This window comes from Misgurnus anguillicaudatus, chromosome 15, assembly GCF_027580225.2.
Source record: "Misgurnus anguillicaudatus chromosome 15, ASM2758022v2, whole genome shotgun sequence".
NCBI lineage: Eukaryota > Metazoa > Chordata > Actinopteri > Cypriniformes > Cobitidae > Misgurnus > Misgurnus anguillicaudatus.
This window is the reverse complement of record NC_073351.2, coordinates 29,892,188-29,909,184: the sequence shown is the minus strand read 5'-3', so window position 1 is coordinate 29,909,184 and position 16,997 is coordinate 29,892,188. Positions and strand designations below refer to the sequence as shown.

Sequence of the window (16,997 nt, the reverse complement as noted above, 5' to 3'; positions counted from 1 at the left end):
AAATAATACTGATGCATGTTTTTAAAACAAGTTTTTAAAAGTTTTTTTTTATTTCTCATCTTACCAAGTTTTTTTTGTCACTGATTCTTTAACTTGTTTAAAATGTTCCTTTAAAAGGTTTTTTGATGCATTGGTTTCCATTTGCAAAACCGTGGTTTTACAACAGTAACCATGGTTTTAACCATTTATATATCATCACAAAATAGGCATGGTTTTGCTACACACACATATATATATATATATATATATATATATATATATATATATATATATATATATATATATATATATATATATATATATATATATATATATATATATATATATATATATATATATATATATATATATATATATATATATGTGTGTAGCAAAACCATGCCTATTTTGTGATATATATACATTTATACAACAGTTCTTTCTGGTTCTCGAATCTGATTGGCTAAGAGCTATACGATATTGTGCTGATAACGGCACTGTAACCGCTTCACCTTTCGTATTATTCCGCCACCTAGTGAATGGAGGTCCTAAGCAGGCTCATCTCTGAATGGAAAAACACAGACGCGCTGTTTGAATCACTCTCCGTGTGTCTTATTAGTTTACTAGCTCATAAATCAGTCTGTGAATCCCCAATCAGAAGTTATTAATAAAGTTAATGGGAGAAATGTCTTGTCACATCGTGTGGACGATTAACACTTGGAAAGAGGAATATAGACACTCGTTTTTTTCTGGAGCTATATTTCTTATCAGAACGCGAAAACACCGTGGAACTGCAGGTAAGCACTGCAGCTTTTAAATGTGGACATTGATCATTTACTTTATCGTGACGTGACTATTAAAACATGTTATGAGATATCGCCACTGATATATTTATAAGCAGCGAGATAATAAACGAGAAAGCAATAGTAACGTTACACAAGCATAGTACGCGCCAAAACAATAACAACACAAAAGACACTAAATATGAATAAAAAAACAAGTAATAGTTTGATCATGCCACCAAATCCTACTGATTTGATCTCATTTTGACGATCATAAACAAACAAGGCCAACATGAGAGCCAGGGAATCCCTTTCAGAGATGTAGCCCAGAGAGGGCGGTGGTCAGCGGGGCGAGTGAACACTGACGTCCGCTCATGCTTTGGTTCTCATACGTACCGAATCTCACTAAGCAAACGTTCAAACAGGCGCTATCTTTACTAATCGACTGCAGATTTAAATATAATACAGATACATTCTCGACTGAACTAATCTTAAAACTACACTTTGTGACCAAGAAACGGTAATATAAAGTAACGGCTTTTCCGTCCATTGAGTTGTATTAGCTTCAAAGCAGCCGAAAGTTTTACCTGTCATTCTGGCCGCCCTCAAATCCGTGGCGGAAGAAGTAGTTCTCAAACAAAGAGGCTTTTAAAATAACTCCGTTGTTGTTTTCTAGTTTTCGTTTTTCAAACGTGTGCCGTCGAACTGTTGTATAAAAGCAATATCGCTCTCGGAGTCGTGTGACATAGCTCCATATCATCACGGCTGTGACTGCCTCCGGCCCTTGGCCTACGGCCTCGTGCCTCTGGCCTAATCACAGCCGTGATGATATAGAGCTATATCACACTCCTACTCGAGCGATATTGCTTAAATATATATATGTATGTATAGCAAAACCATGCCTATTTTGTGATGACCATGCACTCTAAAATGAGAAAGTTGGATTTAATTAATTTTAAAATTTTAAATTACTTTAACTCTTTCCCTGCCATTGACGAGTTAACTCATCAATTAAGAGAAATGCTTCCCTACCAATGACCAGTTTTTACGGCATTCCGTATTTCCGCTATTATCCACCAGGTGGTACTCTTACCCCACTGTTACAACACAGAAGTATCACCTTAGGGCAAACAGTTCAAACTTCTTTTGAGGATCGCTCTAAATCTGATCTCAATCAAAAGTTCTTCACAAAAACGCAATTATCTCAGCTTTTTGCTCAATCTTTTTCTTTTTGAAGAAACCTACCCATATTTGAGAACTGATAAAAAGAGAACAAATAAAGGTAGGATGAAACTTTTTTGTATGTTTGAAAGTAGATGTTTATATAAAATAACATTATCTGGAAAGCATTAAACTTTCTTTTAAAAACTCTGGCGAGGAAAGAGTTAATTGGTAACACTTAAAAAAATATTTTTTATCAACTTAAATTTTCTCACTTTAACTGAAAAATGTAAGGTAAAAAAATATATATATTTTAAGTTAATCCAACTTTCACTTTTTACAGTGTGTTTTGTTTTTAACTGTAGTTAAACAATGATTATTTTTCGTAAGGCCCTAACCAAGTTCAGTGTTCTCCATTTTGTATCAAACTTCTCATATTTTCATGGTTTAATTAAACCTAAAGGGTCATTAAAAACAAATATTGTGCAAATATTCCCCTTCGGACATAACTTTTGGCCACTACCGCGGGTAACATTTCTGTCTGTAAATTTCAGCTACCATTGTGTTGAACGAGCTGAACTGGACCGAAGCTTTGGAGGACGTATTTAAGAAGAACAGAGAAGAAGACCCGACTCTTTTGTGGCAAGTGTTTGGCAGTGCGACTGGATTAGCTCGATATTATCCAGGTAACTGTGTGCGTTTCAATCAAAGCGTACACATTTCCATACACATTACAATCTCAAATCACACCCCTCCCTTTCCCCTTTATACGACTCCGCCATCTCTAATTGGTAAACATAGCATGGAGTCCCAGCTCAAATTACACCAAATTTTCATAACAAATTATAATATGAAATATCGTAGCAGCTCAGCAGAGAGCTTATTGCATTCTTTTGAGCTTTAATGATGACAGAGGAGAGAAGTAATGAGCTGCTCAATTCATTTTCATTATGTACTGATTTATAATTGCTAAGTCTTTCCAAAAACACGCATGTTAATGGTGCATTAGCAATTGTTGAGCTTCCGGCCCTTATTGCTTCATAGGGTTTGCATTGCTGAAATCAAAAAATGCATTACTTACGCTCAAATAGTTTCAAACTAGTATGCTGTATTTTTTGTAAAACACCATTGAGAATTTGCAAAACATATTCACTGTTTTCATTTACATTTATGCATTTGGCAGACACCTATTCAAACAAAAACACTAAGGGACGGTTTCCTGGACATGGCTTATCCTTGTCCCAGACTAAAATGCATGTTTGAGCTGCCTTAATTTAAAAACATCTGACGCATGTTAACATATAACAGTTCCATTATTTTGTCTCAAGATGCACACCAGTAATGTTTTTTGTAAGGTATGTTTGTAAAAAGTACTCAAATGTCCTAATATTGGACTAGTTCAGGATTAATCTAAACTGTGTCTGGGAAACCGTTCCTAAGAGTGCATTCAAGCTAAACATTTGATCACAATGTGTGTTTCCTGGGAACATCAAGTGGCAACCTTTTCATACAATGGCAGCTCATGCACTTCAGTAGCGACCAATCTGTCAAGCTCCAGAAAGGTCATGAAAGTACCATAAAAGTAATCCTAATGAATGCATTAGATTTTAAATTTACGAATGCCTTAAAGGTTAGAAGAACAGATGGAATGTAAGTTATTTTTCATAGATAATCTTTGTAATTGTCGCAGCTCTAAGGTGAAATAAATGTGACCCTGGACCCCTGGAAAAAATGCAGCATTTTTGTCAAATCTACATTTATTTTTATGTTACTGTACTTCAAAGGGATAGTTCACCCAAAAATGAAAATAATGTCATTAATTACTCACCTTCATTTCGTTCCAAACTCGTAAGACCTCCGTTCATCTTCAGAACACAGTTTAAGATGATTTATATTTAGTCCGAGAGCTTGACCCTTCATTGAAAATCTACGTACGGTTTACTGTACATGTCCAGACAGGTAATAATAATATCATCAAATTAGTTCATGTGACGACAGTGGGGCAGAATGTGTTGAAATTGTGTTTAAATGACGACTTTATTCAGCATTGTTTTCTTTTCCGCATCTGTTGTGAAGTGCATGCATGAGACTAAAGTCACGTGACTGCAGTAACGCGACTGACGTGTTATCTGGTGCGCCCCAGCTGTTTTTTATTTTTGTGCGCACGGGCTTTGTTTACAGTCTGAGGGAGACGCACGCAGTAAGTTTGAATTGTTTTTTTTTCGCGAACATGTTTGAGGTTAAAACTGCAGTAACGTGACTTTAGCCTTGCGCATGCATTTCACAACAGACGCGGAAGAGAAGACAATGCTGAATAAAGTCGTAATTTTTGTTATTTTTGGATCAAAATTTATTTTCGATGCTTTAACACATTCTAACTGACCCACTGATGTCACATGGACTACTTTGATGATGTTTTTATTACCTTTCTGGACATTTGACAGTATACCATACGTAGATTTTTAATGAAGGGTGAACAAGCTCTCTGACTTACGGGTTTGGAACGAAATGAGGGTGAGTCATTAATGAAATTATTTTCATTTTTGGGTGAACTATCCCTTTAAGAGCATTTCCCTGCCAATGACGCTCCCTGATGAGTTTTTGCGGGAATCTATAATTCCGCTATTATCCATTAGGTGGCGCTCTTACCCATTTTATAAAAAACTGAAGCATTAAGCTAATTCTGCAACATTTAAAACTTGTGCATGCTTTGATCTGCAATTATTAATTCATTATTAATGCAATTATTTCAGCTTTTTTTGCTTAAAATTTTGTATTTTTGAAGAGACCTACCCATATTTGAGAGGTTATAAAAGAGAACAAATGAAGATCGAATGAAACTTTTTTTTTTTTTTTTTTTTTTTGAAAGCAGAGACTCTGTTCTTTCATCTGATATATTTGTATGTTTATATATTTATAGAAGAACATTTTATGAAACTTTTGTAAAAATCGCTTTTTTTAAAAAAGGCTGGTGGAGAATGAGTTAACTTTTGACGTGATAAGTTGACATACAAGTTTAAATTGTTTAACTTAATTTGTTACATTAAAATAGCATAAAATATGTTAATTTGACATATTTTTTTAACAGTATAGGCCGTTTTGAAAAATATATAAGCTACCATTGATTGTCTCCATATAGATACATGTGTACATTTACCATATTAATGTTCTTGTAAGTGTCGGTTCATTATAGCTCCTAGAAAGCTGGTCAATTAGTTTTATGCGGGTAAATCAGTGTCTCAGTCTGATGGCCCTTACAGCCACGATACGTTCATTAAATGTCAAAATGTGGGCAGCCGTTTATGTAGAAACTCTCCTTGTTAGATGTTCAGCTGTGACGGTCACAGATGAGTACCCTCATTTGCACCATTTTTTTTTTAAATTGCACTGTTAAAGTGCAAAAATCGAAGCTGGGGACGTCAGGGCCCTCTTTCCACATGACGGCTGACTGCAGTCGATATAAACCACAGACCATCGGGCACAGGACCGGGTTTCTAATGTGGCTCGCTGATGCACTCAAGACATTGATGTGACAAATCAAATGGAGTTTAGGTACAAGGGTCACTCATATTTCCATTTCCTGTCTGTATTCATTCAGCTTCCCCTTGGATGGATGCCAGGAAGACGCCCAGTAAAATCGACCTGTATGATGTGCGACGACGACCTTGGTACTAATACGTGTTTCTCTGCCTTTAGTGTGTTTCTGTGCTTTTGAATAATTTTTCTTATTCACACATTTTTTTCCTCATACCTTCAATTTTTGTTGTATCGGTGTGAAGAGATTTTTCTTCCTTAAAAGAGATTTTGAATATTCGTGTCTGTGTATTCAGGTATGTTCAAGGTGCAGCTTCTCCCAAGGACATGCTTATTCTTGTGGATGCGTGAGTATTTCTTAATGCACAAAATAGTTTATTAAATAAAACAAATTCTGGGACTGGATGCTTATTGGTCAATAGTTGTGCTACAGTCATAATATAGCATCACTGTGCAGCGTGGACAAGTTTGTGAAATAAAGTGACCCTGTCTGTGAAATCCAGACTAAAGTATATATGCATATTGTCACAGAATTTATTTTATATTACATAGATTTTATGTAAAAAACAGTAAATCATAAAAAAAATTACTTATGCTGGGTTTTGACATCCACGGTCACAAATAACGTTTTAGTAATACGTTTTGTTCTTTTATGTGATAACTGTTGTATAAAAGAGGTAAGGCCCTTGAGACAAAACCATTGAAGAAATGACACACTTCACCTTTAAAGGATTAGTCCATTTTCTTAAAAAAAATCCAGATAATTTACTCACCACCATGTCATCCAAAATGTTGATGTATTTCTTTTTTCAGTCGAGAAAAAATATGTTTTTTGAGGAAAACATTCCAGGATTTTTCTCATATTAATGGACCCCAACACTTAACAGTTTTAATGAAGTTTAAAATTGCAGTTTCAAAGGACTCTAAACGATCTCAAACGAGGCATAAGGGTCTTATCTACCGCAACAATTGTCATTTTTGGCAACAAATAAATAAAAAATATGCACTTTTAAACCACGGCTTCTCTTCTTCCTCCGGCTGTGTGACGCGCCAGCATGACCTCACGTAATTGGGTAATGACGTGGAAAGGTCACGTGTTACATATATGAAATGCACATTTGCGGACCATTTTAAACAATAAACTGACACAAAGACATTAATTGGTATCATTCGACATACAACATCGTCGAAGTCGTCCTCTTTCTTCACACTTGTGGGCGTAGTTTCGCATACGTCATCCGTGACCTCTTGACGTGATGACGTATTACATAAGGTTGCGTGTCACACAACCGGAGGAAGACGAGAAGTTGTGGTTTAAAAGTGCATATTTTTTATTTATTTTTTGCCAAAAATGACAATTGTTTCGCTAGATAAGACCCTTATGCCTCGTTTGGGATTGTTTAGAGTCCTTTGAAACTGCAATTTTAAACTGCATTAAAACTGTAAAGTTAAGGGGTCTATTAAAGTCCATTAAAATGAGAAAAATCCTGGAATGTTTTCCTCAAAAAACACAATTTCTTCTTGACTGAACAAAGAAAGACATCAACATTTTGGATGACGTGGTGGTGAGTAAATTATCTGGATTTTTTTAAGAAAATTGACTAATCCTTTAAGGTGTCAAATCATTTTAATGCTTTAACAGGGCTTAACTGTTGTGTTACAGGAGTGGAAGTGTATCCGGATTGACCCTTAAACTGATTCGAACCTCTGTCAGTGAAATGCTGGAAACTCTTTCAGATGATGATTACGTCAATGTTGTCCATGTAAGTATGATCTCATGCCATGTGTAGCCAGATGCTTTATTGGCGTGCACATTGCACCCCATAGTCTTTAATGAATGCATTGTATGTACAGAGTCACTCACTCTTACTCAAACTGACGATGTTCAGCAATTTTGTGAGTAAAAGACTTTTATTAGTGGTCCAAACCAGCCCAGACATCTAGGCAAAACAAGACAAAATTTGGGCTGTCAGTGAAAACAACCCGATCTCATGAATTTCCATGTTATAGTCACAAAATATTTTGCTCATTTATCCGTGTCATTGTCATGGATCCCAGCATTTTTCCGTGTCAGTTTCACGTATTGGTTACTCAATTTTTTTCCTATTTTCTAACCATTTTCGGGTGGGTTTGGGGTTAGAATGGCTTTCTGTCACATAAAATGACATCCTAACCCAAACCTAACTCTAACCCTAACGTCAGGCGACAATCGTTAAAAATCCAGAAAAAAATTGTATAAACCAATAGTTAAAGTGACATCCTAACCCAAACCCCAATTCTAACCCCAAACCCATGCAAAAATTGTTAAAAAAATAGGATAAACAATTGAGTAACCAATACTTGAAACTGACAAGGAAAAGAAAGGCCAATAAATAAAAAAATCCAAACATGATTGAATATTATACATCTTACAAGTTATTTTTGCAAAAATTACATGTGGCTCATATAGTCGTACTGTGTTGTGTTGTGTCTATAGGGCTTATTCGCAAACACCGGAAGTCGCTAGCCGCGGCCATCTTGTTGACATAACATCTGTCCTGCCCCTAGCCGCACGTAGATTTGAGTCGAGGGGAGCAGTAGTCTAATGGTTTCATCTCGTCTGTATTAAGAGAAGATGAGCTTGATTATTGTGGAACAACATCAAATAGACCCAATAAAGTAAAGATCCGTCCTTATTGCCAGCCGTAACTTATCCGGATATTTATAACTATATCGTTCATACAGTATCCGCATTCATCATATAAGCACTGAAGCGCCGTTCACATTATAACGATAACTATAACGATAACTATATCATCGTCCACATCACCAAACAATACGTTTATGCTAATTCGCTCACGGCACTCGCGCAAATCACTTGCCTTTAATATTGCTTGTAATAAAAACTTTTGCAGATGTCCTCAACACGCTGCGTTTCGAGTAACTCTGAACAGTGAATCTAATAGTTTGTGTAATCTCTTACCTTTTGGCATAACAGTTAGTTAATGTAATAGACTAAAAATCATTACGTAGTCAATTTTCACAGCAACTGGAGGTAATCTAATGTTATAGACCTCAGCAATGAGCTTCACTGTCATTTTAAGTGGCCGTGCACTTGAAGTTGAAATAGATTTTAATGCTATCAATGGTTTATCCTTCATCAGGTGGGAAAAATCGCTCAGAAAGTGATCCCAATGATGTCGTTCATTGTATCTGTATCGTTATAGTTTTGGTGTGAGCTCCGCTATTCTCTTTAATATAAAACGATTTTCAAAACTATGTGAATGGCCCTTAATTCCCTATCAATGCCAGACCTATTATTATGATCATATAGTTATAAATACTACTTTAATAACGGTCTCAATTTATGGCAGCTCATTTGAAAGAGCAGTTTCAGACAATGCTTACAGCTAACCATATGTGATCAAATTATGGGGACAGATTTTGTAGTGAGCATATATCCCTAACGTTACCTGGGGTAAAATGATGGGGACAGACTTTGCTGTTGGGAGTCTCTCCTTCGCTTTTTCAACTCCTCTGTCTCCTTCCTTTCATGTTTTCTGACAGTCGGTATCGCATAAAAACTAATTCCGGGGTTCTTTTTGCTGTTGTTAGAACATCCGTGTATTACACCACACACCATCGCGCGGTTTTAAAAAATTACACCTATAATACCATGCATAATACCCACGCTGCCTCGCTTGTCAATTGACAGACTGACAGTTTTATGTCAACAATATGGCCGCCGCGAACATTGATGACGTAGATCGAATAAGCCCTATAGTTAACCTAGATGGTGAAATGATGCTTATTGCTTGCTGGGTAATGGTAACCAAATAGCAGTGTTTTGGCATGTTTTTGACATAAGCTGTTTTTATCACCTTAATGTTTATTACTGAAGTTGTATATCATCCAAGAATTGTTCATTAACTTCTGTTGAGTGATGTTATATTATTGAATGATTTCTCATTATGATCATGCTTTTAAAGTCAAAGTCATTTCATTTGCATAATGCATTTGGGTCGTTTATTGAACCATATTTAGCTGTAGTGCATACAGATGGAGCAGGATTTTTACTCTGAATTCAATTTAAATTGAAAAGTTTCAATGGTTTGTAAACTGATGCAACAGTAGTGTATGTTTGTGTGTGTGTGTGTGTGTGTGTGAGAGAGAGAGAGAGAGAGAGAAAGAAAGAAAGAAAGAGAGAGAGAGAAATGGTGGTGTAATGAAATATGGATCTGGCTTAAGCTTGCCACTTGAAAACAGGCGCTTAATGAAAAGGCTGCTCTTGGGCTCTGTGTGCTGAATTGAAAATGCCTGGACAAAGTCAGGCGAAGAGATCAGGCTGAGTGAGAAAGAGAGCTGGAGAAACAGAGAGGAAATTGCTATATATCATACCAACAAGTAAGAGTCTCCAATCCATCTTGGCTAGTATACTTTGGTCTTGCCAGTTTTGTTCTGAACTTGTCTTTCGTACCTTTACTTTGACTAAAGGACTTCTGTTCACAAGTCCATCTACCCTGACACAATTGTTTTACTTGTCATCGCAGAATAAATCCAGACAGGGAGACTGAAGCTGGGGTTCCATCACACTGATTTTATGCGCATTTTGAAGTATCGGAAAAGAAACAAGTGATGGAAACACCAAATTTCAAATAAAAATCCCTTAATTCCCAAAAAAGTTTTTGATTTATGCGAATAATGGGAGATGGAACCGCATTTGCCAAATAAACTCTGATGTAGTGAACATTAAACCCACGTGACTGATCGTCCATCTGTATCATCTGATGTTGTCTTTTTTCCATGCATCAAAAAGTCGACTTTTTTCTGTGCACAGCATTCAATTTTGCAATTACGTGCTGCATTGCTAGTAAATTTATAACTTGCCAAATTGTAACTAAATGCCATTTCCTAAGCGTTCCCTTTTTTATTTACTGTTGGTTGCTAGGTTACCAATACCCTGTTATTCGCTCTATCAGCTCGATGATAACGCACCTAATTCGCATTTGTTTGTTTTTCTTTTTTTGTGGATTTTGAAAAGATTTGCTTCACTTTTTGATAGAAACCCAGCTTGAGACTCTGAGAGGGGTCTTGTATAATCTTAAATGAATTGTTGTTATAGGGCTTCGGATTTGATTAAATCATTAAATTTACAGTTTTGTCAGACGCTTTATAGCATTTTTCGAATCATTCTTAAAATGTGCAAATTAATGGGTGCATTTTTCAGAACAAACTTTGTACAAACTGAACAACATCCCGCACAATGTCCGCAATAGCTTGTAACTTGTTCAAAATCCTTAGTTCATCTCTTAAAAGTGAATTTTTACATCAGTGAACATGTCAGTCCCATCAGAATGGCAAGTCCTTGTGTCTTTGTTTATGAACAAAACACTCATGTTGCAATGTTGTCAATATACTAAGTAGTACACGGTTATATGTCATTATTTTCTGATGTAAACTGTGGACGAATTCACATTTTCACATTTTTTTCTGTAAAGAAATTACAAAATCATATTTTATAGTACAAATAAAAAAAAATACAAATTTTCAAGTGAATTTTAAGATTTATCAATTCAGTTCACATTTACAAAAGACTTAAAAAAAAACTATAGTAAACATGCTTATTGTTACAGATCATGACACAAAGATCAAAAATTTTGCATGGCATGCCTTGTATGATGAACTAATTCCTAAATGTTTTGAGGTGTAAGACTATTCAACACAAACCATTATTATGTATTTTGATGAAAATAACATAAGCAATTAAAAATGTAGCAAACCGCAGACATTTGTACATAATCTTCTGCATGATTGTACCAAAAATGTTTGCAATTTGTCCAAAACAATGATAACTTGTTTTGACTTGATGATGTGGAGGTTGAACAAAGTGTTTTGAAAAATGAATTTCTAACTGAAAAACTGTAAAAGTAAAGTAAGTTAAAAAGTAACTCTTTATAACACAATGATATTACGCAGCGCCTGAAATAGTCCCCTTGGTAACTTTCAATTGCTGGGGACTATTTTCGGCTGCTGTGTAATATCATTACGCCTTCTGCAGCAAAGTCCTTGATTATTACACCAGAAATAGAGTATAGTTCCTAGCTATATTGACCTAGAAAATTGCAACTTTTAATTTTGCATCGTTCTTGGTACAGTCTTGTTCAAAATAATAGCAGTACAATGTGACTAACCAGAATAATCAAGGTTTTTAGTATATTTTTTATTGCTACGTGGCAAACAAGTTACCAGTAGGTTCAGTAGATTCTCAGAAAACAAATGAGACCCAGCATTCATGATATGCACGCTCTTAAGGCTGTGCAATTGGGCAATTAGTTGAATTAGTTGAAAGGGGTGTGTTCAAAAAAATAGCAGTGTGGCATTCAATCACTGAGGTCATCAATTTTGTGAAGAAACAGGTGTGAATCAGCTGGCCCCTATTTAAGGATGAAGCCAACACTTGTTGAACATGCATTTGAAAGCTGAGGAAAATGGGTCGTTCAAGACATTGTTCAGAAGAACAGCGTACTTTGATTTAAAAGTTGATTGGAGAGGGGAAAACCTATAAAGAGGTGCAAAAAATGATAGGCTGTTCAGCTAAAATGATCTCCAATGCCTTAAAATGGAGAGCAAAACCAGAGAGACGTGGAAGAAAACAGAAGACAACCATCAAAATGGATAGAAGAATAACCAGGCTCAGCCAATGATCACCTCCAGGATGATCAAAGACAGTCTGGAGTTACCTGTAAGTACTGTGACAGTTAGAAGACGTCTGTGTGAAGCTAATCTATTTTCAAGAATCCCCCGCAAAGTCCCTCTGTTAAAAAAAAGGCATGTGCAGAAGAGGTTACAATTTGCCAAAGAACACATCAACTGGCCTAAAGAGAAATGGAGGAACATTTTGTGGACTGATGAGAGTAAAATTGTTCTTTTTGGGTCCAAGGGCCACAGGCAGTTTGGGAGACGACCCCCAAACTCTGAATTCAAGCCACAGCACACAGTGAAGCATGGAGGTGCAAGCATCATGATATGGGCATGTTTCTCCTACTATGGTGTTGGGCCTATTTATCGCATACCAGGGATCATGGATCAGTTTGCATATGTTAAAATACTTGAAGAGGTCATGTTGCCCTATGCTGAAGAGGACATGCCCTTGAAATGGTTGTTTCAACAAGACAATGACCCAAAACACACTAGTAAACGGGCAAAGTCTTGCTTCCAAACCAACAAAATTAATGTTATGGAGTGGCCAGCCCAATCTCCAGACCTTAATCCAATTGAGAACTTGTGGGGTGATATCAAAAATGCTGTTTCTGAAGCAAAACCAAGAAATGTGAATGAATTGTGGAATGTTGTTAAAGAATCATGGAGTGGAATAACAGCTGAGAGGTGCCACAAGTTGGTTGACTCCATGCCACACAGATGTCAAGCAGTTTTAAAAAACTGTGGTCATACAACTAAATATTAGTTTAGTGATTCACAGGATTGCTATATCCCAGAAAAAAAAAATGTTTGTACAAAATAGTTTTGAGTTTGTACAGTCAAAGGTAGACACTGCAATTTTTTTGAACACACCCCTTTTAACTAATTGCCCAATTGCACAGCCTTAAGAGCGTGCATATCATGAATGCTGGGTCTTGTTTGTTTTCTGAGAATCTACTGAACCTACTGGTAACTTGTTTGCCACGTAGCAATAAAAAATATACTAAAAACCTTGATTATTCTGGTTAGTCACATTGTACTGCTATTAATTTGAACAAGACTGTACATGATGTAACTACAGAAGAGTCAAGTTTTAAATAGGAAAAATATCAAAACTCTTTGGTTATTTTTTTAGCGCGTTGCTAATGGTCTAATCAGACTCAATGGACTATGCCAAGCCATGCCAAAAGTGCTAGTGCCAGACCCGGAGATCGGCCGAATGGATTCCAAAATAGCAAAAATCTAATTTTTAACTTTAGGGGAGCTGGAAAATGATATATATATATATATATCATATATCATATATCATATATATATATATATATATATATATATATATATATATATATATATATATATATATATATATATATACAACCCCAAAACAGAAAAAGTTGGGACACAGTAGAAATTGTGCATAAAAAAGGAATGGAATAATTTACAAATCTCATAAACTTATATTTTATTCACAGTAGAATATAGATAACATATCAAATGTTGAAAGTAAGATATTTTGAAATGTCATGCCAAATATTGGCTCATTTTGGATTTCATGAGAGCTACACATTCCAAAAAAAGTCGGGACAGGCAGCAACAAGAGGCCGGAAAAGTTAAATGTACACATAAGGAACAGCTGGAGGAGGACTAATGTTTAGGAATAAGAATGTTGTCCCATTCTTGTCTATTACAGGCTTCTAGTTGCTCAACGGTCTTAGGTCTTCTTTGTCGCATCTTCCTCTTTATGATCCGCCGAATGTTTTCTGTGGGTGAAAGATCTGGACTGCAGGCTGGCCATTTAGTACTCAGATCCTTCTTCTACGCAGTCTTGATGTTGTAATTGATGCAGTATGTGGTCTGGCATTGTCATGTTGGAAAATGCAAGGTCTTCCCTGAAAGAGACAACGTCTGAATGGAATCAAATGTGTCTAGAACTTGGATAAACCTTTCAGCATTGATGGTGCCTTTCCAGATGTGTAAGCTGTCCATGCCACACGCACTCATGCAACCTCATACCATCAGAGATGCAGGCTTCTGAACTGAGTGCTAATAACAACTTGGGTTGTCATTGTCCTCTTTAGTCCTGATGAAATGGCATCCCAGTTTTTCAAAAAGAACTTCAAATTTTGATTCGTTGGACCACAGAACAGTTTTCCACTTTGCCAAAGTCCATTTTAAATGAGCGTTGCCCAGAGAAAACGCCTGTGCTTCTGGGTAATGTTTAGATATGGCTTCTTTTTTTACCTACAGAGTTTTAGCTGGCAACAGCGAATGACACGGTGGATTGTGTTGACTGACAATGTTTTCTGGAAGTATTCCTGAGCTCATGTTATGATTTCCATTACAGTAGCATTCCTGTATGTGATGCAGTGCTGTCTTAGGGCCCGAAGATCACGGGCATCCAGTATGGTTTTTCAGCCTTGACCCTTACGCACAGAGATTGTTCCAGATTCTATAAATCTTTGAATGATATTATGCACTGTAGATGATGATAACTTCAAACGCTTTGCAATTTATCTCTGAGAAACTCAGAAAACTATTTTTCGCCGCAGCATTGGGGGAATTTGTGATTTTCTGCCCATCTTGACTTCTGAGAGACACGGCCACTATGACAGGCTCTTTTTATATCCAATCACGTTGCCAATTGTCATAATAAGTTGCAAATTGGTCATTCAGCTTTTCCTTGTGTGTACATTTGGCTTTTCTGGCCTCTTATTGCTACCTGTCCCAACTTTTTTTGGAATTTGTAGCTCTCATAAAACCCAAAAAGAGCCAATATTTGGCATGACATTTCAGAGTGTCTTGCTTTCAACATTTGATGTGGTATCTATATTCTACTGTGAATGGGGTATAGGTTTGTGAGATTTGTGAATTGTTCCATTCCTTTTTTGCTCGCAGTTTCTACAGTGTCCCAGCTTTTTCTGTTTTGGGGTTGTATATATATATTTTTTTTTTAAAGCAGTGTGTCCATTTAAAGGCTGACTTTTGGAAAACACAGTAGAGTTCTTTTTGGGTATTAATCCGAATCTGGTTGATACATCTATCCATCCTTTGATTTATGTATGCATGTATGCATGTATGTGTTCATTTATATTTATATTATACTTTTAGACAGGCAGACAGACAGATACATAAATATAAAACCTTAGACAGGTAGCCAGCATATTTAAATATCTGCCACAGAACTCATACTGAATCGCATACATTTCAAATTTTCAGTGAATAATGAAGTTTGATTTATTTATTGTTTTTCCTCGAGGATTTTGAGGTTTAGACGTTGGTGAATCACTGTTCCGATAAAGGATTAACTCTGAGATCTGACAACAGGCTTCGCTTCAGGGAACTTATGCCAATGAGAGTCTGGTCTTGTGTGTGAGCGAAAACAGAGAGAAGAGACAAAGAGGTTTTTTATATTTAGGTGAACTGTTCCTTTAAAGAGTCATGGGTATAATGGATGGTCACAGTGTTGGCTGAAGATAAATCAATACAGTAGTGTTAATTTTGTGGACACTGTGAAGTGATGATAAAATGAGCTGTAATGACTTGTACAGGATGTACAGTAAACATGAGCTGTTTGGTTAGTGAAGATGGAAAATGAACTGCATTGTTAGCCAGATAATCTCTGTATTAACAGCTGTAATGATTTATGCAATTGTAGGTTAATGCCAAAGGTAACCACTACCTTGATGAAATGCTAATTTTAGCTATAATTCAATTAAATGCAAATTACTTTCAGCACGTTGTACACATAGCTAAATGAAAGCCCAACCTTACTTCAGATTTCTGCCAAGAAATGTGTGGCATTTGAAGAGAAAATAGGCTATGTTCTGATATACAGAATGGTGTATCTGTTTACATAAATGAGCATTTTTATCAGACTCTTAATGGATTATTTTTGATTGGCAGTTTGGGATTAAGCAGTTTTTAAAGGGATAATTCACCTTAAAATGAAAAATCTGTCATCATTTACTCATCCTCATGTTGTTTTAAACCTGTATGAATTTCTTTTTTCTGAAGAACACAAAAGAAGATATTTTGAGAACTGATGGTAAACACACAGCAGATAGTGACCATTGACTTCCATAGTAGGAATAAAAAAGATGATGGAATTTAATGGGTGCCATCAACTGTGTGCTTATCATGATTTATCATAATATCTTCTTTATCATTTATCACAATACTTCAAAAAAAAAATTCCTACTATGGAAGTCAATGGTCACCATCTGCTGTGTGCTCACCATCATTTCTCATTTTATCATTTCATCTTTTGTGTTCATCAGAAAAAAAGAAATTCATACAGGTTTAGAACAAAATGAGGATGAGTAAATGATGACAGAATTTTCATTTTAAGGTGAACTATCCCTTTAAAGGATTAGTCCATTTTCTTAAAAGAAAAATCCCGATAATTTACTCACCACCATGTCATCCAAAATGTTGATGTCTTTCTTTGTTCAGTCGAGAAGAAATTATGTTTTTTGAGGAAAACATTGCAGGATTTTTCTAATTTTAATGGACTTTAATAGAGCCCAACATTTAATACTTAACTCAACACTTAACAGTTTTTTTCAACGGAGTTTCAAAGGACTATAAACAATCCCAAACGAGGCATAAGAGTCTTATCTAGCGAAACGATTGTCATTTTTGACAAGAAAAAAAAATTTACTTTTGAACCACAGCTTTTTGTCTAGGTCCGGTCCAGCGCGACCTAACGTAAATGCGTCGTGACGTAGAGAGGTCACGTGTTACATATATAAAACGCACATTTGCGGACCATTTTAAACAATAAACTGCCACAAAGACATTAATTAGTATCATTCCACATACAACAACGTAGGAACGGTCCTTTTCAACACACTTGTAAACACT

General features: G+C 36.0%; 1 protein-coding gene across 6 annotated transcripts in view; it reads left to right on the top strand.

Annotated features, from left to right (window-relative positions):
* LOC129418742 (voltage-dependent calcium channel subunit alpha-2/delta-1) overlaps positions 1-16,997 on the top strand; it is a 146,925-nt gene that overhangs the window by 53,846 nt on the left and 76,082 nt on the right. For all 6 annotated transcript variants that reach the window (XM_055173609.2, XM_055173606.2, XM_055173607.2 and 3 more), the window contains exons 7-10: positions 2,477-2,608; positions 5,521-5,590; positions 5,753-5,803; positions 7,120-7,219. In XM_055173609.2, the coding sequence (XP_055029584.2) occupies positions 2,477-2,608; positions 5,521-5,590; positions 5,753-5,803; positions 7,120-7,219 (353 nt within the window). The remainder of the gene's footprint in view (positions 1-2,476; positions 2,609-5,520; positions 5,591-5,752; positions 5,804-7,119; positions 7,220-16,997) is intronic.